General features: G+C 37.8%; 2 protein-coding genes across 2 annotated transcripts; both read right to left on the bottom strand.

Annotated features, from left to right (window-relative positions):
• Window positions 1-4,094: 4,094 nt before the first annotated feature.
• Window positions 4,095-5,859, bottom strand: LOC131857342 (uncharacterized). Its single transcript, XM_059209765.1, has 5 exons — window positions 5,631-5,859; window positions 5,310-5,521; window positions 4,988-5,158; window positions 4,643-4,890; window positions 4,095-4,554 (listed from the first exon to the last, which is right to left on the bottom strand). The coding sequence occupies exons 1-5, from the start codon at window positions 5,707-5,709 to the stop codon at window positions 4,302-4,304; spliced, it is 963 nt and encodes a 320-aa protein (XP_059065748.1). The 5' UTR covers window positions 5,710-5,859; the 3' UTR covers window positions 4,095-4,301.
• Window positions 5,860-15,070: 9,211 nt separating this feature from the next.
• On the bottom strand, window positions 15,071-16,705 carry LOC131029924 (uncharacterized). The gene is made up of 5 exons (XM_057960607.2): window positions 16,493-16,705; window positions 16,172-16,383; window positions 15,850-16,020; window positions 15,505-15,752; window positions 15,071-15,416 (listed from the first exon to the last, which is right to left on the bottom strand). The coding sequence occupies exons 1-5, from the start codon at window positions 16,569-16,571 to the stop codon at window positions 15,164-15,166; spliced, it is 963 nt and encodes a 320-aa protein (XP_057816590.2). The 5' UTR covers window positions 16,572-16,705; the 3' UTR covers window positions 15,071-15,163.
• Window positions 16,706-25,136: the final 8,431 nt, after the last annotated feature.

Raw genomic sequence — 25,136 nt, 5'->3', positions numbered from 1 at the left:
CATCCACTCAAGATATGAAGATAATCAAAGAAAAAATATTGTAGTACTCTAAATCTAGTTTCCAAACTACTAAACTTTTCAAAATTGGATAAGATTAAGGGGATCAAATCCTTCACGCATAAAAAATAGACCTTGATTTTTTCTGAAAAACATAACATAGTGTCTGACGTGTGCTTCAAAAAAGTCATAGTTAGATTTAGTATTTTGACAAATCCTTTGGCAGAAAGATAGTTAAGAGTGAGCATTAGAAGATGTGTATTTTTTTGTAATTTTTTGTTGAGTATTTTTTTTTAAATTTTTCCAATCAAGCACATCCTGAAAATTAGGTACCTGTTCATGTGCGAAGCATAAGTTGCACTAAACAAATCAAAAAATACAATTTTTTTTTTAAATTGTAAAGAATCAAGTGCACTACAATAATATATAATTTTTTACAATTTGGATAAGTATATCAAAAGTTATTAAAAAAATGCTGCACCTATGTCTGTGAGAACTATGGAGACACTGGTAAAATAAATTCAATAATAATATGTTATTGTTGTTCAAATTTTTAAAAAATTATATGGTTAGAAAGATCAGAAGATGGGTGAAAATATGGTGGCAATTATAGAAATACCCACTTGATGTTCAGTGTAAACCTGATGATGACAAAATCGATAAACCAAGTTGATAAAATAAAACACGTCAAAAATGAGAGAAATGGAGGGAAATCAAACTTCCAAACCGTAGTTTTGTCATCCAGGCCTATTTCCAAGCCTAAACAATCAAAAGCGCGTACAGGGTACTTATGGTATAAAAAGCGCCTATGGGGTACTTATGGTGTAAGAAGCGCGTACGCGCTCTTTTTACTATAAACAGTGCGTACGCGCTATTTTTACTATAAATAGCGCATACTCATTAAGTTTGTTTAAATTTTGGGTGTGTGTATAATATGATATTGTATATATAATATGTGTATATACATATAATACATAATATATATATATATATATATATAGTATATTAAGTATATATATACACATATAAGTGTATTGTCTCCCTCTCTTAAGCACATACAATGTCTCTCTCTCTCTCTCTCTCTCTCTCTCTCTCTCTCTCTCTCTACCTCTCTCCCCTTCTCCCTTCCTCCATACCCCATCCCTCTCTCTCTCTCTCTCTCTCCCTCCCTCTCTCCCCTTCTCCCTTCCTCCATACCCCATCCCTCCCTCTCTCCCCTTATCCCTTCCTCCATACACCATCCCTCTCTCTCCCCCTCTCCCCTTCTCCCTTCCTCCATACCCCATCCCTATTTCTCTTCTTCTCTCCCCCCCTCCCTCCATACCTCAGTGCAACTGTGTCTGCACTTCTATAGAAGTAAGTGAATTTATTTCTTGTCTGCAACTTCCTCTTTGATTTTTATCATGTATGCTCTCCTAAGAAAATTGACTAATGGATTTGTGTGTGTATGTTGAATAGGAGGAATAGGGTATGAAATTGAACCACAGGTGCATTATCGTGACAAACAACGAAACCTGCAGCAATATTCTTCTTGAATGTGTTTTTAATGAGTAGAGCAAATATGGAAAATAGTGTCAAAAAAGCAACATGATGAGTCAAAGTACCTGCAATATATTTTTTAGAAGGAAACAACCGATAGGAAGAGAAAGAGGGAGAGTAACATAGATGATGTCCTAGAGAATGATAGAGGTGGGTATGCGAGAGTTCCCATGTTGTTACACAATGCCTATCACCTAAAGAAATTAAAGTTTGTTGTATGCATGGTAGTGGTAGTATATGATGATCATCACTTGTCAAAAGGCTTGGAACGGTACATACCCATGAAAGAAATCAAGTGTGTAATTCCTATAGTCACAATCGAGATCAGTCCTATAACACTGCAAATTTAAAAGCATCATATGTTTTAGAACTTAGGCAGTACTCTTAGGGTTAGGTCAAGCTCTTACACTTGCTTTTTAGCAAAGCCTCATTGTTTGTTCGCTTGGAGTCTCTCTTATGTTGACAATAGTCTAACTTAGCTATATCAAAACTAAACTACTGATGTTATATTGTATGATGTTCTATTCATAACTTTAAATTTAATATATCATTTTATTAGCCCACCATATAACCCCTTAGGTGTTATTAGAGGTCATATTGTTTCCTAAGAGGTCATATGGTGTCCTGTGACCCCTTAGGACACCATATGACCCCTTAAGACACCATACGACCCATACCAACACCATATGGTGTCCTAAGGGGTCATAAGATGCCATATGACCCCTCGAGACACCAATGACCCATAACAACACCATATGGTGTTCTAAAGGGTCATATGGTGTTCTATGACCCCTTAGGACACTATTTGGTGTCTTTATAGGTCCTATGATGTGCTAAGGGATAATATAGTGTCATATGACCCCTTAAGACACCCTATGACCCCTTAGATATTGTTAGGGTCATATTGTGTCCTGGATTCAATCTCTCTTCCTCTCCCTCCCCCCTCCTCTCTCTCTCTCTCTCTCTCTCTCTCTCTCTCTCTCTCTCCTTCCTCCATACCCCATACCTCTCTCTCTCCCTCTCTCCCCTTCTCCCTTCCTCCATACCTCATCCCTCTTTCTCTTCTTCTCTCCCTCCCTCCCTCCATACCCCACTGCAACTGTGTCTGTACTTCTATAGAAGTAAGTGAATTTATTTCTTGTCTGCAAATTCTTCTTTGATTTTTATCATGTATGCTCTCCTAAGAAAATTGACTGATGGATTTTTGTGTGTATATTGAATAGGAGGAATAGGGTTTGAAATTGAACCATGGGTGCATTACCGTGACAAACAAGGAAACCTGCAGAAATATTCTTCTCAAATGTGTTTTTAATGAGCTGAGTAGATGTGGAATATAGTGTCAACAAAGCAACATGATGAGTCAGAGTACCTGCAATATGTTTTCCAGAAGGAAACAACCGGTAGGAAGAGAAAGAGGGAGAGTAACACAGATGATGTTCTGGAGAATGATAGTGGTGGGTATGCGAGAGTTCCCATGTTGTTACACAATGCCTACCACCTAAAGAAATTAAAGTTTGTTGTATTCATGGAAGTGGTAGTATATGATGATCATCATTTTCAAAAGGCTTGGAACGATACAACACAAACTTCTAAGATCAATTTTAAAGCGGAACCATTCATATCCATTTTCAAACTATTAACAGCAACATCAATTGTTAAAATGCTTAAATTAAAAGACATTTGAATTTATTTATTTTTTTCTCAAATAAGGAAAACAGAAGTACCTACAATAAATATTAAAGCTTAAAATACATCGTATGATGTGGCGTTCTCTCACCTGTGATCCTTATTTCCCTTTTAACACGAACTTTCAAGTGCCATTTCTTTTTTTTAATATATTGAAACCAAACTAAAGAGTTACATAAAATAAGACGAACACCATTTATTTTATTGTAAAACATTTGAAAAAAATAAATGCTCAACAGAGTATGTCGCAATGATGCAACCTATCTAGAATCTATTTTAAAACAAAACGAGGAGAAAACAACAAAATTATTCACAGTTTGCTCCACTTAATTTTTAATAGGTGACCATTCTGCAAAGAGATAAAGTGAGGCGAAAATAAATCAATACTTTTCCTCTATTTTCAAGTGTGACAGATTTGCCAGGCCTGACTCTGCCTTAATCTGCAAATCCTTGCTGAATTTTTCATGTAAGAGTTTAAGAGGTTCTGAGAAGAACTGCTTCTCAATTCTCATATATAGAGAGAGCTTTTCTACTTAGAAATACAAGTTCATATACCAGCACCAAAAATGATGGATATTGGATTGCAGACTAGATGCCAAGGTTTACTTTGATGTTTTGCTGATTATGTCTCTAGTCTGCTTTATTATGTTGTCTGATGCTGCATGCATACCTTAAATTAGGTGTCTTCCTCTTTATTACTTAGATATAGTTTTTGCACTTTATCATGTCTGTGAGGGTTTTTAATAAGTAGTTACAACAAGTTCTTTACCGAGTGCATCCCATTTAATAAGCGTAAGTCCATTATTTGTGAAAAAAAGAGGATAAATCTAAATTTTTATGTCATCCATCCCAAGCCAAACATCAATTTGGTGTATAAGGAACTTCCATATGCAAGTATTCCAAATAGAATTATTTTTCAAGGTGTACTATCTAATCACCTTCCATGTTAACTCTAATATGCAGTAAACATAAACCAGGCATACTCCAGCTGTAATATTTGATTATTTAAATTACGATTAGCTTGTTCACAACTATCACCAAGAAAACTCCATGATAACTTTAAAAAAGCAATGCAGAATTCAAGATTGCAGATGCTCATTGAGAAAGCCAATGGTAATCTTATTAATCTCCTCAGGGAACTGCTCTTGAACAAAATGGCCTCCTTCTGGAATCAATTTGATATCCACGTTGGGCACATCAGCGTTGACCACCTGCCCGCTAAGATAAGTTTCTGTCCCTGGAAATTTTAGAGAATAATCCTCGGTGCCCAAGATCAGAAGGGTGGGAGCTCGAATGGTATAATCTGTGATTTCCCCCAATTTTCCCCAGTTTCTGTAAATCAAAAACCAAGATACAGACCGTAAACCTTCCATAGTAGAAAACACTTATTGGGTAATGAAAAAGCGGTTTCTAGCTTTACCTTTTCATAGCCATGTAAGGAACTTGTAAAGGGAAAGTAAATCCTGATTTCTCATATAAGCTTGAGTACATTTTGAGGTCATCTTCAGTAAACCAAGCAGGCAATGGAGTTGCAGGGTCATACAGGTCCATGATCTCTTTACCCTCCTCTGCCACTGGCAGTTCACTTCTTGAGAAAAGTGTGTATATATTCCTTACTACAGTTTCTACATCAAAACGCCCAAAATCTGCCAAACCCCTTCCAGGCTCCTGCGTGCATAAAAAACTTATCAAAATATTTCCATTAGTAAACAAGCCAATATAGGTTTAGTAGTAGGTTAACAGCAGGAAGAAGCGAAACAGAAACCTGCCAATGTCTGATATAAAACCCTCGTGGAAGCTTGTCCATTGCAAAGTATTCTGGACCCGGTCTTCTATAAGGCATACCCATTACTACCATTCCTCTCACTCGATCAGGGTGCAGAAGATCGAGAAAATATGCGACCATGGCTCCAAAGTCCTTACTCACAACAAATACCTGTAAATTCAGGGAATAGCCTTTTGGGTTGTGAATTGGGAGATCCAAATACAAAATGCATATAAATTCAGAGAATAGGCGTTTGGGATCTGAATTGGGAGATCCAAGTACAGAGTATATGAATTCAAGGAAGAGAATTGTGGGTACTTACTTTCTGAATACTAAAGGCATCAAGAAGACCAATCAGGTCTTCCACAAGATCTACAAAGCCGGCCTTTTCAATTTCAGAAGGTTGGTCAGAGAGTCCATAGCCTCTGAAGTCTGGAGCAATTGCATGAAATCCTGCATCCGCCAACGCAATCATCTGATGACGCCATGTATACCAGATTTCAGGAAACCCATGCAATAGCAGAACATCTGGACCTGTACACAAATTTCATCAGTTACCCTTGTTGAAGCAAGTCCATGCATTATTGTTATAAAATAATGAAAGCCCATTGTAAGAAAGCATAATTGGATGATAAAGAAATACCTGAACCAATCTCAGCAACATGTAATTTGAGTCCTTGGATATCAACATGCCTGTGTTGTATCTTCTCCATCGATTGCATACAAATTGAATCAAGAGAACATCTAAGCAACTTTACCAAAATGACATTAAATCTAAACTACATATGGCGACTGGGGAGGCTGTTCACTTTTTTGACAGTCTAAAATGATAAAATGTGCGTCAATGTGTCTTTGTCCTTTGAACGGCCGATGGTGCTTATTTGTGACTTAAAAACAAGAAACAGTAAGTGCATTTTAGGTAAACTTTGACGAATGTCAGATTGAATGTAGAATCTTGTGGCAAGGCAAGTTAGTCAAATGTATTAGGTATGGAATACAGGAACAAGGATTGATTGGTATTAAAATAGCATGGTTGAACATGAAATGGTTAGATTGAATGCAAAATCTTGAGTAATGTGAGATTTTTATTGATATGGAGATTATTATAATAGTATATACGTGTCATTTTCTTTTAGTCAAGTATACATCTTGATGGGAATGTCTTAATTTAATAATATATCGACAAAAGAGATATTTTTGTGTTAGGCTTGTCTTGTCACCCAATGCTTATACATCTTCATTTTCATTCTTGTTTGTATTAATCCTCAAACATTCATTACTCATTCATCCCTACTTCACTCCCATCGACATCAATTTCCATACTTTCATTCCTTGCCTCTAGATCATCACCTTATCTTGCAGATCATTTCCATGATTTGGGACTAATCTAGGTTAATTTTAAGGAGCATGTAAATGATCCCTAAATTTCAAAGATTCATATTTGAAAATAAATTTTCTTGCCCTCTTTTACTAGCCATTTGTAGCTAGCCTCATCATGTTTCACGGAACGTATAATGTTGAGCTATATTACAAGATAATCATTGTGCACTAAAACATAAAGAGGAATTCTACTTTTGATAATAAAATGATTGATGCTAGATTTTTGGTTTCTTATACTATTTCTCCTATTGATGTTTACTAGACTGATTTTGCTTTCGAAAAAGTTTTTGAGGTTCATAGTGGTGCCAAGGATTCTTCTATTGTTTTTGCTAGTATTGTTGTTGTCCCTAATGAGGTTGCTCTTTCTAATTGTATTTTTACTAACCCACCTTTTTTTGTGGGTCAACATTGTTCTGATTGTAATAATGGATCTACCTGGATAGTTCTTCAATGTAAGAGGAAATCTCACTAATAAGTCTTCACCTTCTTGTGAAAATTCTATTGCAGTTACTGATTATTAACCACCTATCTATAATAGATTATTTGATCAACAAATATTGGAAAATAACACAACTACAACTTCACAAATAAAAATAGGCGGAAAGAAATATGTAACACAATGACACGATATTTCCGAACAGTTGTCCCTAGAAAAACCCCGAAGGGAAAACCAATACTGCAGATGAGAAATATATTAACTTCAACAAATTAAGAGATACAAAATTCCTTGCCTCTCACTGGCAGAACTCTGTCAATCTCCCAATTTCTCCCATTGATATTCCTGCACTACTATCCCCAATGCTATCACTGCGCCCCTTGCTAACACCGCAAGACTATTTGCTAAATCTGCAAATAATTCACAAACTTCATGTTTTCCAAATGACCCATGACCCCTTTTTATACTACTCTGTTGGAAAACCAATGACCGAGATTAATTCAAACCAACGGCTGAGATTAAGACAACTCAATAACCAATAACTAATTTTGGCTATGAGGTGTCACCTAAAAAGAGCCACTATTAAATAACAATTATTTTTATCCTAACAATAGGATCTTACAAAAACAACCATTTTCTAATTTCTGGGTCAGGACGAATAGCTGTCCAAACTACCCATACCTAATGCTGCTATTTCTGGGTCAGGACAAACAGTTGTCCAAGCTACCCATAATTAACACTCCCTCTTAGCGAGGAAGCTGTTCTGCACGACACCCAACTTATCTTTGAAGAAGATGAATTTCACCTTCCCCAATGCCTTTGTTAGAATGTCTGCTACTTGCTCCTCTGTAGGTATGTACTGTAGCTAAACAATCCCCCTCTGTACACAATCCCTAATGAAGTGATACCTGATGTCTATATGTTTCGATCTATCGTGAAACACTGGATTCTCAGTCAACTTGATGCAACTCTGATTGTCGTAGTGTATCACCGTAGTCTCAACCTTCTGACCAAACAAGGCTACTAGCAACTTCCGAAGCCATATAGCTTCACATGTCGCCATGCTAGCTACTATGTATTCTGACTCTACTGAACTCAGAGCCACAGACTTCTGCTTCCTGCTGAACCAAGAGACAACTCCTGATCCCAAACTGAAACAACACCCTGAAGTGTTTCTCTTGTCTATTGTACTGCCTACCCAATCTGCATCAATATAGCTCATCAACCTGATTCCTTCACCTCGAGCATATCTAATCTCGTACTCGATTGTACCTCGCAAATAACGCAACACATGCTTTGTCGCTGTCCAATGCACTCCCTTTGGCTCAACCATGAACTGACTAAGAGAGTTAACTACAAATGCTATATCTGGCCTGGTATTGACCAAATACATGAGAGAACCAATCAACTGTCTGTATAAGGTGGGATCTACATCCTTCTCTCTGGATGTGTCTACCTTCCTCCAATTTGTGATCATAGGTGTAGACATGGCTTTGCAATCTTCCATCTTGAACCTCTTCAAGATTTCGATGCAATATTTCCCTTGCCCAAGGAAACTATCTCCATTTGTCTGTCATACCTCCATGCCTAGAAAGTAGTGCATAAGTCCCAAATCTTTCATCTTGAACTCCGCTACAAGGTCCCTCTTGCACTCCTCTATGAGCCCTAGTGAACCAGTTAGAAACAAGTCATCCACATATAGGACAAGAATGAGAATCTCACCCACAACCACCAAGTAGTAGAGGTTAGCATTCGCCTCACTCTTCACAAAGCCCATTTCCTGCAAGTAACTATCAATGCGTTCATACCACGCTCTAGGAGCCTGCTTGAGTCCGTACAAAGCTTTCTTTAATCTACACACGTGGGTCTCTTTACTATGTGCTACAAAGCCCTCTGGTTGTTCTATGTATACCTCCTCTTTCAACTCGCCATTTAGGAATGCTGTCTTGACATCCATTTGATGGATCTGCCATCCCATCTGTGCTGAAATTGATATTACAGCTCGTATAGAAGTATACTTGGCCACTAGAGCAAATGTCTCCTCATAGTCTATTCCCTCCTTCTGAGAGAACCCCTTTGCCACGAACCTTGCCTTCTATTTCTTGATGCTACCATCTGCATCGTGCTTGATCTTATAGATCCAACGTGATCTTGCCACAACCCTATCTGTTGGTCTAGGAACTACTTCCCACACATCGTTCTGCATTATTGATGCATACTCCTCAACCATTGCATCTTGCCACACCTGATGTTGTGCAGCCTCCTGATAGCTAGAAGGTTCACTATCTACCAACTAACCAACTAATGCTACATAGTCATCATACCTGGCTGGTTTTTTCCGTTGTCTACTACTCCTCCTAGGAGTACCCACTGACTCCTGAGTATTCTTTTGTGTCGACTGAACCTCATGATTCCTACTGCCAACTGTAGAGGATGAAACATCAATCTCCATGTCTTCTTTATGCATCTCCTGCTGCACCAGTTGCTCCATACTCTGCGAACTCTCACTACCTAAGCCTATGCTTGTACTGGTAACTGTACTTGAGCTTTGCTGCCCTTGACTCGATTGAGCTATCCTTGGAGCTTCTATCGGTTGCTCACTCTGATCATCTGTTGGCAAATCTTGGGACCTTCTAAATGCCTTGTCCTCCATGAACTCGACATCACGCCTGACTATAATCCTCCTGGTCCCTGGAATAAATATCTGATATGCCTTTGAGGTTTCACTGTACCTCACAAAGTACCCCTTTTCTGCAGTCTAATCTAACTTGGTACGTGTATCCTTAGGAATGTGGCAATATGCCAAACTCCCAAAGATCCTGAAGTGACTGACATCTGGCTTCTTCCCAGTGAATGCTTCCTTTGGTGTCATCTTCTCTAGTACCTTATGTGGAACTCTATTTAGATTTTGCCCTTGTGGGATCGAAGAGTCGTATCAAAAGAGGATTGGGACAATTTAGATTTTTTGCTTTTAACAGTAATCCATCCCTCCTCAACCCTAGCAGCAACATTTTGCCAAGAGGATGGGTCTAGAATAGAGGACCTCCCATCACCAGGAGGAACATAGCCAACATCCAGAGATGCAGGGACAACAAAAGTCGGAGAATCAGACAAAGGTCCAACAACAGTCTGGGAAGCAGGAAGTCCATCCACCGAAGAAGAAGATCCAACATTTTTCAAATGATTAGTCAGGATGCCACCACAAGCATCCACACACTCTCGAGGCAAAGTTACACCAGAAACAGAGGTAGCAACCAGAGGCACAATAGCATTGGTCTGAGGAACCTGCACAACCACTTGGGAAAAACTTTTCTTTTTAACACAATAGTGTTCAGAGGAGGCACCCTTCCACCAAGAAGAAAAATTCTTTTTCTTTTTAAGAAAAATTCTTTTTCTTTTTATCAGTTTCACACCGTGCAACAACATGTCTAGTCTGGAAGCACTTTCGACATCTAAAGGGGATACCCTCGAAGTTGAGTAGTTGGACCCAAGATCCCAAGGAAGATTCAATCTCTATCTTAGCTGGAAGCCCTTTAGAAACATCCATGTTAACCAATATCCGAGCATAAGTAGAATGATAAATTTGGAAAGAATCCTTATCAATCATTAGGAATTCGCCTAAAGCCTCCCCCACTTCTTCTAGTAGAGAGTCCGTCCATAGATGAAGGGGAAGGTTAGGGAGCCTAACCCAAATAGGAATCTCATTAAATGAATTAGTAGATGGGTTAAAACCCAAGAACTAGGGTTTAACCATCAAAACAAATTTGTCCTCCCAGTTGAAAGGATTAATACTTAAAATTTTCGATCTATCCTCAGCATATTCAAATTTAGCAATGAAAAACCCTTGGCTGAAGGAAAAATGTTAACTAAACCTTTTAAGAGCGGTTCCCAGTTTTGGGAAATCCAAGTGTGCAGCTAAGGGAGGCTAGGCCAAAAGCCCCGAAACCTACAAATCAGACCATGAGATTCAAACACAGAGGAGTTGTGGATAACCTCCTTTTTAGTATCAATAGACATCCTGAAAACCAAGGGTTTGCACACGGTAACAACCACAGGCCCCAAGCCATGGGCAACCCGATCAATATCTGAGGGCGTCGGATGCACCAGATCGCCATCCACCATATTACCATCAGCAACCGAGGCAAGAGGCGTAGAAGCTCCCGGACCCCCCGCCAAGGCACGGGCATAAACCTTCGCCAAGGCCCCAATAGCAGCAGCCACGCCAGGGGGTGCAGCATTCAGGAGAGGAGGTGGGACGACATCCGTAGCCGATCGAAGCTGGGTGGCTACAGCAGAAGGCCGTAGGGCGGCAGGCTTCGCAACGACTGCAGCAGACGGCCTTAGGGCAGCGGCAGGCATCACAAGGCTTTTCCTCTACATAGTGTTGATATTTGGTGAAGATTCATAAATATTATTCTAAATTAAGCCTTCACTCACAAGTTTAACCTAGTTTGATATTGGTGGATGTTGGATTTAACCATGATAAAAATAGAAAATCAGCTTGCTATAAAAAAATTAGTCTTAAAAACAATTTTGATATATTTATTTACTAAATTTGGGTCCATTTTTCTATTTTTTTAAAATTATAGGTGAGGGCTTTTTTAAAAGGACCCCAACCCTTGTACATTGGGGATTCAAATTGATCAATGGAACTCTTCTTTTGCATTAATAAGTTCAAAATTATTTGACATGCTATTAGTGTTTGAATTAAACTTATCTATAATTAAAGAAATATGAAGTTGTGACTCTACAATTCTCATAATAGAAAGTATTTTTAATGAAATAAAAAATATTGATGAAAGATATCTAAAATCATATTGTTGCTATCAAGTTCATTAAGATTTGCATAACTATTATACAATAACAAATTTTCCCTTCATGGATTGAAACTTTCAATTGAATAACTAATCTGAAATCTTGAACCTTGTTTGAAAACATATTCTATTTCCTCTATGCTCTAAATAATACCATGAGAGTGCCTTAAAACTACTTGAGAAGATAGGGAAAGGAAGTCTAAACAAAAAAAAGATAACACTAAATAAAAGTGGCATTCAAATAAATCCAAGTTTACTCACCTCTTTAGACAACTCCCCATGGTGTGAAGAGATATTTGCATCCTTCTCCTTGTTTGGAGGTTTTGAAACTAAAATTTCAAGATTATCTTGTGGAACTCCACTATAAATATGTATTATTTTTAGCCCATTAGTTTTGTTATTTATGCAATTCACCACCATTGTCTATCTTTTTTGTGTGTGAGAGAGAAATGGTGGAAGGAGTCTTAGCGTAGAATGAAAACCAAGAACTTAGTCAATCACTATGTCCAAATGTTCATTGGAGGAGAATAATCAACAAGATCTAACTTCAATCCTAAAGGAGAGTTGGATACTATGTTTAATTATGTTCTCTTCTAGTTTGATTGTGAGTGGATATGATTAAGATAAGAAAAGATGCAGAATAAACTATAATTAACATAAATAAATTGATACAGAAGTGGAAATCAAATCAAAATCATACATCTAGAAATGGAATACAAAAAGGAACCAATATCTTAAATTTGGGCCAAAAACAGTAGAACCATGGAGCAAGGCACCTTAGTCGAGACAAGTGTCCTATAAACCGAGGCTTGGGATCTTGAATTAGGATGTTTTGTAGATCACTTCCTCTAAAAATTAGTCAAAAAGCATCAAACTATGGAGCTAACCAAATTAGTCTTTCAAGGTTTTGGCTTGTTTAAAGTCCGACATGTCTCAGTTTGCTTTGCACAATTCTATCACCTTCTGCTATTGAATCTATAACATACACATAAAAAAAGGGAAAACATTGTGTTGTATAGGAGTGTGTCTAAGTTAGACCTCGAGTAGGAATTAATGTCCACTATAACTATGATGGATAAGAAAGAAAGCTTATGCCTAGTAGGGTAGAGGCTAAATTTGAAAGGAAATGTGGAATTGAAAAGATGTTACCTTTTGATGATAATGGTGATGTAATGCTCTTTAGATAAGACCTTCAAGGGTTGATGCAACAACATGACATTACAAGACATAAAAGGATCAATCATGAAAACACATATGCATATAGATTGTTGTAGCTTGCTACTACATAATTTTGAACTTTGAAGATACTTGTTCAATAATGCTTGATGTAAGATGTGCCCAAATGGAAATGAATTAGAAATTATGTCTTTATATAAATATCAAGATCGGATCACAAATGGAAGGAAGCGACACTTTCACACATTTGATTTTGAGCTTTTTTTGGAGGGACTATGGCACATAACAACATAGTCCACCCATAAAAAGGCAAACTAAGGGTGATTGTAGAGTGCATAGGCCCAACACATAGGATCGAGTCACCAAATAAGCATATGATGATAATTTGTTAGTGACAAGGCCAAAAATAGGCTTAAATGAGCTATGAGAGGGCACACTAAAGCAAGGGCCCAAAAAAGAGAGTGAAATTGAAAAGGGTTGCAATTTATGACACTATAGTGTGGAGGAGTATCACTTGTAGGTTTGGGACTAGACTTGGGTCTAGTTGAAACAAAGAGACACTTTTGATGTTGTGACCAAAGGATTGGCACCTATAGTGAGTGCTTGAGAAGTTCAAATAAATGACTATTTTGATGTGATGCATTTGGCCAATTTGAATGTCAACTAGCTCCATCAAATCTTTTGAAAGATTTATCTTAACATGAGCATGCTTTTGCAAACAAGTGGAAAAGAACTTGTTGGGCTTCACACAAACAACATTACCTAAGGAGGAAGCAATCCAAGAAAGCATGACAAGACAAGGTAAAATGAAGGAATTTAACTCAAATATGATCTAGAAGAGTCCACTCCTCAAAGACAACAAAGTATCAGGTCTAGGGGGTAAACATTAACAAAGAACTATGTCATATCATGGACTATGTTTGAGAATAGCTTTAGCATAACTTACTTTTGCAAATCTATAAAGGAAAATCCTCTTCTTGAGATTTTGGATAGCTTCAAATCAAACCTCATGAGGGACTTGAACTTTGTTAAACCATTCCCAAAGTACACCTAGAGGGAATCCTCTCAACAAAATAATCAATTGAAATAGAATTTTCTAGCCATTCACATGCACTATCAAATTAAAAAATAAACCCTACCATAATAGACGAGATTTAGAAAACATGCCTTATGAAACACCTACAACACAAACTTCTAAGATCAATTTTAAAGAGGAACCATTCATATCCATTTTCAAACTATTAACAGCAACATCAATTGTTAAAATGCTTAAATTAAAAGACATTTGAATTTTTTATTTTTTTTCTCAAATAAGGAAAACAGAAGTACCTACAATAAATATTAAAGCTTAAAATACATCGTATGATGTGGCGTTCTCTCACCTGTGATCCTTATTTCCTTTTTAACATGAACTTTCAAGTGCCATTTCTTTTTTTTTATATACTGAAACCAAACTAAAGAGTTACATAAACTAAGACAAACACCATTTATTTTATTGTAAAACATTTGAAAAAAGTAAATGCTCAACAGAGTATGTCGCAATGATGCAACCTATCTAGAATCTATTTTAAAACAAAACGAGGAGAAAACAACAAAATTATTCACAGTTTGCTCCACTTAATTTTTAATAGGTGACCATTCTGCAAAGAGATAAAGTGAGGCGAAAATAAATCAATACTTTTCCTCTATTTTCAAGTGTGACAGATTTGCCAAGCCTGACTCTGCCTTGATCTGCAAATCCTTGCTGAATTTTTCATGTAAGAGTTTAAGAGGTTCTGAGAAGAACTGTTTCTCAATTCTCATATATAGAGAGAGCTTTTCTACTTAGAAATACAAGTTCATATACCAGCACCAAAAATGATGGATATTGGATTGCAGACTAGATGCCAAGGTTTACTTTGATGTTCTGCTGATTATGTCTCTAGTCTGCTTTATTATGTTGTCTGATGCTGCATGCATACCTTAAATTAGGTGTCTTCCTCTTTATTACTTAGATATAGTTTTTGCACTTTATCATGTCTGTGAGGGTTTTTAATAAGTAGTTACAACAAGTTCTTTACCGAGTGCATCCCATTTAATAAGCGTAAGTCCATTATTTGTGAAAAGAAGAGGATAAATCTAAATTTTTATGTCATCCATCCCAAGCCAAACATCAATTTGGTGTATAAGGAACTTCCATATGCAAGTATTCCAAATAGAATTATTTTTCAAGGTGTACTATCTAATCACCTTCCATGTTAACTCTAATATGCAGTAAACATAAACCAGGCATACTCCAGCTGTAATATTTGATTATTTAAATTACGATTAGCTTGTTCACAACTATCACCAAGAAAACTCCATGATAACTTTAAAAAAGCAATGCAGAATTCAAGATTGCAGATGCTCATTGAGAAAGCCAATGGTAATCTTATTAATCTCCTCAGGGAACTGCTCTTGAACAAAATGGCCTCCTTCTGGAATCAATTTGATATCCACGTTGGGCACATCAGCGTTGACCACCTGCCCGCTAAGATAAGCTTCTCTCCCTGGAAATTTTAGAGAATAATCCTCGGTGCCCAAGATCAGAAGGGTGGGAGCTCGAATGGTATAATCTGTGATTTCCCCCAATTTTCCCCAGTTTCTGTAAATCAAAAACCAAGATACAGACCGTAAACCTTCCATAGTAGAAAACACTTATTGGGTAATGAAAAAGCGGTTTCTAGCTTTACCTTTTCATAGCCATGTAAGGAACTTGCAAAGGGAAAGCAAATCCTGATTTCTCATACAGGCTTGAGTACATTTTGAGGTCATCTTCAGTAAACCAAGCAGGCAATGGAGTTGCAGGGTCATACAGGTCCATGATCTCTTTACCCTCCTCTGCCACTGGCAGTTCACTTCTTGAGAAAAGTGTGTATATATTCCTTACTACAGTTTCTACATCAAAACGCCCAAAATCTGCCAAACCCCTTCCAGGCTCCTGCGTGCATAAAAAACTTATCAAGATATTTCCATTAGTAAACAAGCCAATATAGGTTTAGTAGTAGGTTAACAGCAGGAAGAAGCGAAACAGAAACCTGCCAATGTCTGATATAAAACCCTCGTGGAAGCTTGTCCATTGCAAAGTATTCTGGACCCGGTCTTCTATAAGGCATACCCATTACTACCATTCCTCTCACTCGATCAGGGTGCAGAAGATCGAGAAAATATGCGACCATGGCTCCAAAGTCCTTACTCACAACAAATACCTGTAAATTCAGGGAATAGCCTTTTGGGTTGTGAATTGGGAGATCCAAATACAAAATGCATATAAATTCAGAGAATGGGCGTTTGGGATCTGAATTGGGAGATCCAAGTACAGAGTATATGAATTCAAGGAAGAGAACTGTGGGTACTTACTTTCTGAATACTAAAGGCATCAAGAAGACCAATCAGGTCTTCCACAAGATCTACAAAGCCGGCCTTTTCAATTTCAGAAGGTTGGTCAGAGAGTCCATAGCCTCTGAAGTCTGGAGCAATTGCATGAAATCCTGCATCCGCCAACGCAATCATCTGATGACGCCATGTATACCAGATTTCAGGAAACCCATGCAATAGCAGAACATCTGGACCTGTACACAAATTTCATCAGTTACCCTTGTTGAAGCAAGTCCATGCATTATTGTTATAAAATAATGAAAGCCCATTGTAAGAAAGCATAATTGGATGATAAAGAAATACCTGAACCAATCTCAGCAACATGTAATTTGAGTCCTTGGATATCAACATGCCTGTGTTGTATCTTCTCCATCGATTGCATACAAATTGAATCAAGAGAACATCTAAGCAACTTTACCAAAATGACATTAAATCTAAACTACATATGGCGACTGGGGAGGCTGTTCACTTTCTTTGACAGTCTAAAATGATAAAATGTGCGTCAATGTGTCTTTGTCCTTTGAACGTCCGATAGTGCTTATTCGTGACTTAAAAACAAGAAACAGTAAGTGCATTTTAGGTAAACTTTGACGAATGTCAGATTGAATGTAGAATCTTGTGGCAAGGCAAGTTAGTCAAATGTATTAGGTATGGAATACAGGAACAAGGATTGATTGGTATTAAAATAGCATGGTTGAACATGAAATGGTTAGATTGAATGCAAAATCTTGAGTAATGTGAGATTTTTATTGATATGGAGATTATTATAATAGTATATACGTGTCATTTTCTTTTAGTCAAGTATACATCTTGATGGGAATGTCTTAATTTAATAATATATCGACAAAAGAGATATTTTTGTGTTAGGCTTGTCTTGTCACCCAATGCTTATACATCTTCATTTTCATTCTTGTTTGTATTAATCCTCAAACATTCATTACTCATTCATCCCTACTTCACTCCCATCGACATCAATTTCCATACTTTCATTCCTTGCCTCTAGATCATCACCTTATCTTGCAGATCATTTCCATGATTTGGGACTAATCTAGGTTAATTTTAAGGAGCATGTAAATGATCCCTAAATTTCAAAGATTCATATTTGAAAATAAATTTTCTTGCCCTCTTTTACTAGCCATTTGTAGCTAGCCTCATCATGTTTCACGGAACGTATAATGTTGAGCTATATTACAAGATAATCATTGTGCACTAAAACATAAAGAGGAATTCTACTTTTGATAATAAAATGATTGATGCTAGATTTTTGGTTTCTTATACTATTTCTCCTATTGATGTTTACTAGACTGATTTTGCTTTCGAAAAAGTTTTTGAGGTTCATAGTGGTGCCAAGGATTCTTCTATTGTTTTTGCTAGTATTGTTGTTGTCCCTAATGAGGTTGCTCTTTCTAATTGTATTTTTACTAACCCACCTTTTTTTGTGGGTCAACATTGTTCTGATTGTAATAATGGATCTACCTGGATAGTTCTTCAATGTAAGAGGAAATCTCACTAATAAGTCTTCACCTTCTTGTGAAAATTCTATTGCAGTTACTGATTATTAACCTCCTATCTATAATAGATTATTTGATCAACAAATATTGGAAAATAACACAACTACAACTTCACAAATAAAAATAGGCGGAAAGAAATATGTAACACAATGACACGATATTTCCGAACAGTTGTCCCTAGAAAAACCCCGAAGGGAAAACCAATACTGCAGATGAGAAATATATTAACTTCAACAAATTAAGAGATACAAAATTCCTTGCCTCTCACTGGCAGAACTCTGTCAATCTCCCAATTTCTCCCATTGATATTCCTGCACTACTATCCCCAATGCTATCACTGCGCCCCTTGCTAACACCGCAAGACTATTTGCTAAATCTGCAAATAATTCACAAACTTCATGTTTTCCAAATGACCCATGACCCCTTTTTATACTACTCTGTTGGAAAACCAATGACCGAGATTAATTCAAACCAACGGCTGAGATTAAGACAACTCAATAACCAATAACTAATTTTGGCTATGAGGTGTCACCTAAAAAGAGCCACTATTAAATAACAATTATTTTTATCCTAACAATAGGATCTTACAAAAACAACCATTTTCTAATTTCTGGGTCAGGACGAATAGCTGTCCAAACTACCCATACCTAATGCTGCTATTTCTGGGTCAGGACAAACAGTTGTCCAAGCTACCCATAATTAACACTCCCTCTTAGCGAGGAAGCTGTTCTGCACGACACCCAACTTATCTTTGAAGAAGATGTATTTCACCTTCCCCAATGCCTTTGTTAGAATGTCTGCTACTTGCTCCTCTGTAGGTATGTACTGTAGCTAAACAATCCCCCTCTGTACACAATCCCTAATGAAGTGATACCTGATGTCTATATGTTTCGATCTATCGTGAAACACTGGATTCTCAGTCAACTTGATGCAACTCTGATTGTCGTAGTGTATCACCGTAGTCTCAACCTTCTGACCAAACAAGGCTACTAGCAACTTCCGAAGCCATATAGCTTCACATGTCGCCATGCTAGCTACTATGTATTCTGACTCTACTGAACTCAGAGCCACAGACTTCTGCTTCCTGCTGAACCAAGAGACAACTCCTGATCCCAAACTGAAACAACACCCTGAAGTGTTTCTCTTGTCTATTGTACTGCCTACCCAATCTGCATCAATATAGCTCATCAACCTGATTCCTTCACCTCGAGCATATCTAATCTCGTACTCGATTGTACCTCGCAAATAACGCAACACATGCTTTGTCGCTGTCCAATGCACTCCCTTTGGCTCAACCATGAACTGACTAAGAGAGTTAACTACAAATGCTATATCTGGCCTGGTATTGACCAAATACATGAGAGAACCAATCAACTGTCTGTATAAGGTGGGATCTACATCCTTCTCTCTGGATGTGTCTACCTTCCTCCAATTTGTGATCATAGGTGTAGACATGGCTTTGCAATCTTCCATCTTGAACCTCTTCAAGATTTCGATGCAATATTTCCCTTGCCCAAGGAAACTATCTCCATTTGTCTGTCATACCTCCATGCCTAGAAAGTAGTGCATAAGTCCCAAATCTTTCATCTTGAACTCCGCTACAAGGTCCCTCTTGCACTCCTCTATGAGCCCTAGTGAACCAGTTAGAAACAAGTCATCCACATATAGGACAAGAATGAGAATCTCACCCACAACCACCAAGTAGTAGAGGTTAGCATTCGCCTCACTCTTCACAAAGCCCATTTCCTGCAAGTAACTATCAATGCGTTCATACCACGCTCTAGGAGCCTGCTTGAGTCCGTACAAAGCTTTCTTTAATCTACACACGTGGGTCTCTTTACTATGTGCTACAAAGCCCTCTGGTTGTTCTATGTATACCTCCTCTTTCAACTCGCCATTTAGGAATGCTGTCTTGACATCCATTTGATGGATCTGCCATCCCATCTGTGCTGAAATTGATATTACAGCTCGTATAGAAGTATACTTGGCCACTAGAGCAAATGTCTCCTCATAGTCTATTCCCTCCTTCTGAGAGAACCCCTTTGCCACGAACCTTGCCTTCTATTTCTTGATGCTACCATCTGCATCGTGCTTGATCTTATAGATCCAACGTGATCTTGCCACAACCCTATCTGTTGGTCTAGGAACTACTTCCCACACATCGTTCTGCATTATTGATGCATACTCCTCAACCATTGCATCTTGCCACACCTGATGTTGTGCAGCCTCCTGATAGCTAGAAGGTTCACTATCTACCAACTAACCAACTAATGCTACATAGTCATCATACCTGGCTGGTTTTTTCCGTTGTCTACTACTCCTCCTAGGAGTACCCACTGACTCCTGAGTATTCTTTTGTGTCGACTGAACCTCATGATTCCTACTGCCAACTGTAGAGGATGAAACATCAATCTCCATGTCTTCTTTATGCATCTCCTGCTGCACCAGTTGCTCCATACTCTGCGAACTCTCACTACCTAAGCCTATGCTTGTACTGGTAACTGTACTTGAGCTTTGCTGCCCTTGACTCGATTGAGCTATCCTTGGAGCTTCTATCGGTTGCTCACTCTGATCATCTGGTGGCAAATCTTGGGACCTTCTAAATGCCTTGTCCTCCATGAACTCGACATCACGCCTGACTATAATCCTCCTGGTCCCTGGAATAAATATCTGATATGCCTTTGAGGTTTCACTGTACCTCACAAAGTACCCCTTTTCTGCAGTCTAATCTAACTTGGTACGTGTATCCTTAGGAATGTGGCAATATGCCAAACTCCCAAAGATCCTGAAGTGACTGACATCTGGCTTCTTCCCAGTGAATGCTTCCTTTGGTGTCATCTTCTCTAGTACCTTATGTGGAACTCTATTCCCAGTGAATGCTTCCTCTGGTGTCATCTTCTCTAGTACCTTATGTGGAACTCTATTTTGTATGTATATTGCTGTGCTGCATGCCTATGCCCACAGATAACGAGGCATATCCTGGTCATGCAACATAGCTCTTGCTGCCTCCGCTATAGACCGATTCTTCCTCTGAGAACTCCATTTTGTTGCGGATTGTAAGGAACAGTCCACTCTCTCTTGATTCCTTCCTTGGTGCAGAACACCTGGAACTCATTTCCTTTGTACTCGCCTCCATTGTTTGACCAAAGAACCTTTATCTTCTTTCCTGTCGAATTCTCCACAAGAGCTTTGAACTCCTAGAAGCGACTAAAAACCTCATCCTTGGTCTTCAAGAAGTATATCCAGGTCTTCCTGGAGAAATCATCAATAAAAGTAACAAAGTACTCATACCCTCTGAGAGACTTTGTCAACATAGGTCCACATACATCTGAATGTACTAGATCAAGAACACCCTCAGATCTTGTGTCACTTCTTGGAAAAGATGCTTTCACAAACTTCCCCAGCACACATCCCTTACATATATCATCATGCTCTGTGCTCACCTTTAGAACACCTATCACAGTCTCACGAAGCAATTTAAGTGCTCCATCATGTATATGGCCCATTCTCCTATGCCATAGCTCTCCAAGATCTCTAGGATTACTACTACTCAGGAGTGCCTTAGGAGTATCAAACTGCAACCTATAAAGTCGACCACTCTTAACTCCAATTGCTATGGGTGATTTCCAATCCTTATGCTTGATCAACACATGAGCCCCTCTAAAGAGTACATTGTAACCTTTATCCCGAAGGACAGATACGAAAATCAGATTCATACCTAAGCTTGGAACATGTAATAAATCATGAATGGAAATCATCTTGCCATTCTCCCTCTGAAACTGAATAGTCCCTTTCCCAACTGGGTTGAGTTTGGACAAGTTCCCCATAGAGATCTGGATTATGGTGTTCTCCTCCTTGTAGTTGGAGAAGTACTCTCTAACTCCTGTCATATGAAATGATGCCCCACTGTCTATATACCAGACACTCTGTGAGGTTGAGCTAATCATACAAGCTATGAGTGCAAACTCATCCTCCAATCTACTAGAGAGCTCCTCTGCACTTGCTGAAGCTGCCACTTGGTTCTTGCCCTTCTTATCTTTCTTCCTTTGTGGGCAATCACTGACATAGTGGCCTAACTCGTGACATCCAAAGCATTTGATCTTAGACAGATCCTTCTTCTTCTTCTCACCTTGTGGATTTGATCCTTACTAGATCCCTTCTTTGCTTTCCCTTTACCTGCTAGGGCAACGTTTTCTTGTTCCATCTCACTTTTTTGACTCTTATTGTTGGCTCCATTGACAAGGCTTAGTCTAAGCTCCTCCTGAGTGAAATCACTCCAAAGTCGATCCCAACTTGGTAAGGTGTCTCGTCCATTAATAACTTGAACAAAGACATCCCACTACTTAGAAAACCCATTTAGGGCTATTCTTACTAGCTTGTCATCATCTAGTTTATCTCCATTAGCTGCTAACTCATCATTGACAAGTTTAAGCCTGGTGAGGCAACATGTAACATATTCTCCCTTGTTCATCCGAGTATTCCTCAACTTTTCTCTGAGAATCAGCTTCCGGTTGGTGGTTGCATTCTAGTACAGATTTAGGATGGCTTCCGACATTGCTTTCCCTTTATCCAAATCTGAGATATGAGGAACTATGTGATCCTTAACACCGTCAAGGATTATCCTCCTCGCTTTGGTATCATCCTTCTTATATGCTACAAGAAGTGTTGCATCTGTAGGTATAGTCACAACAGTGGTAACATATTCCTTAATACCATTCTCTTCTAGAAATAAAGAAATTCTGGCTTTCCAGACACCAAAATTTGAGGCTCCATCTAATCTGTCCTAATCTCTTAAACTTGTTGAGGTCATCTCAAGGGATAAAAGAAATAATAATTCTAAAGAAGTCAATCTAGATTGTATAACCCTTCAATTTCTTTCCTTGCCTAGGGTAAACCTTTTCTACCCTCAACTTAGCTCTGATACCATGTGAAAATTCTATTACAATTATTGATTATTAACCTCCTATCTATAATAGATTATTTGATCAACAAATATTGGAAAATAACACAACTACAACTTCACAAATAAAAAATAGGCGGAAAGAAATATGTAACACAATGACACGATATTTCCGGACAATTGTCCCTGGAAAAACCCCAAAGGGAAAACCAGTACTGCAGATCAGAAATATATTAACTTCAACAAATTAAGAGATACAAAATTCCTTGCCTCTCACTGGCAAAACTTTGACAATCTCCCAATTTCTCCCGGTGATATTCCTGCACTGCTATCCCCAACGCTATCATTGCGCCCCTTGCTAACACCGCAAGACTATTTGCTAACTCTACAAATAATTCACAAACTTCATGTTTTCCAAATGACCCATGACCCCTTTTTATACTACTATGTTGGAAAACCAACGACTGAGATTAATTCAAACCAACGACTGAGATTAAGACAACTCAATAACCAATAACTATTTTTGGCTATGAGGTGTAACCTAAAAAGATCCACTATTAAATAACAATTGTTTTTATCCTAACAATAGGATCTGACAAAAACAACCATTTTCTAATTTCTGGGTTAGGACGAATAGCTGTCCAAACTACCCATACCTAATGTTGCTATTTCTGGGTCAGGACGAACAATTGTCCAAGCTACCCATAATTAACACTTCTTAGGTTAGGATGTTAGATAAGTAGCCCCAAAGATTTGATTCAAAATAAGATGTAACATTTTTGGCTCTAGCTCTACTATTACTTTGTTGGTTGCCTTGTTTTATTGTTTTTGTGACTGATTTTGTTCCAGTTCTCATTTTTTATGGTTTGTGTTAGATCTGTAATGGGTTGGGGCCTTTCTCCACTTATTTTAATAAAAAACATAGAGAAGAAGAACAAAAGGGAATCAAATAATTGATAGAGCATTGAAATTTTAAATTCAAGGGCATGAAATAAATAAAATCTACACTATCATATACACTATACGAATGTCTATAAATGTTGCCTTCATTTTTCATCATCATTGATTTCCTCCAACTAATGTACCTTCAAAGCAATACTTCACTTATCAAGTTGGTAAGCACCTCAATAGTATTAGTTCCACATGGCTAAGATCAATGCCACATACATAAAATGAAGTTAACAATAGATGGGATCAAAGACATGGTGTTTAGAACTTTCAAGCTTCCCAAGATCTTTTTTTAGTAAGTTTGCATATGAGAATGTAGGGACTTGAAAATTCACCTAAAGGTTTAAAATTGAATATTGTATATTTTGGGTGGGTTTAAAGTCAAGATCAAGTCTATGTGGGAAGACATTAAAGATCTAATTTTAAACATTTCTTAAAAAAAAATTAAAATTAGGTTCTAAGGTTTCGGATGATGTTTTGGGTCCCCAAAGATATATTCATTTTTTATCACATAGAGAACTCTAAGATCTTTAGTTTTAAAAGTATAGGTTCAATTGGGTGCTTGGATCATAAGTTATGGCTCTCAAAAGTTGGACTATTTTTGGGTCGGAGTTACAAAACTTAAATTTTTTCTTGAGGGTGTTGAGGCGATATTTATGATTTTTTTTTACCATTTTTTAGTAGTAGAGGAGGGGAAAGTAGTAAGTCATGAGAAAGGAGGGAAACTATAACTTGAAGGTAAATTTGAGAGATAGAAGAATCCCCAAAATAGTGGAAATAAGTTGTAATGTGTTGTAGGCTTTGAGGATTCATCTTTGTTTTATCTTAAACATCATTTCTATAACGCAATTTGTGTTCATTTCAATGAAATAATATTCATATTTTAGTTTGAGAAATTTGAGTTTTGTGTGTTGTGTGATTCATAGCTCCATCAAGTGGTATCGTAGAATTTGAAGGTAGACTTGAAGATATAAAATACATAAGGCTTAAAAAACTAGCAAAAAAAAAGTATTTAATGTGTTGTAGCTTATGAAGATTCATACTCTATTTTATATTTTCATATTTATAATGTAATTTTTGTTTATTTCAATGAAATAATATTCATATTTTCTTTTGATAAAACTATGTTTTATGTGTTGCGAGATTCACCCCTCTATCACCTTCTCCCTCTCTCTCTATCTCTCTATCCCCCCATCCCTCTCTCCCCCTCTCCCCCTCTACCTCTCTACCTATCTCTTCTTTTCCCTTAACATCTCTCCCCCACTCTCTACATATTTCTCCCACTTTCTCTTCCCCATCTATCTTTCCAAAGCTACATCTATATCTAGATATCTCTTTATTTCTCCTCTCTCCTCTCTATTTACCCCACTCTCTCTCCCCCCCTCTATGTTTCCCTACGTATATAAGTCTTTCTCTCCACCTCTATCTACTTACCTATGTATCTCCCTTTCTCTTCCCTCTGTATATTTCCTTACATACATATCCCTTCCTCTCCCTTTCTTTGTAACTCTCTATCTCTCCTTCTCTATCTATTTAGCTATCTCCCCCCTTCTCTCTCTATCTCCTTCTCTCTCCCTTTCTCATTCCC

The sequence above is a fragment of the Cryptomeria japonica genome, chromosome 8 (genome assembly GCF_030272615.1).
Source record: "Cryptomeria japonica chromosome 8, Sugi_1.0, whole genome shotgun sequence".
NCBI lineage: Eukaryota > Viridiplantae > Streptophyta > Pinopsida > Cupressales > Cupressaceae > Cryptomeria > Cryptomeria japonica.
This window is presented reverse-complemented; position numbering and strand designations above follow the sequence as displayed.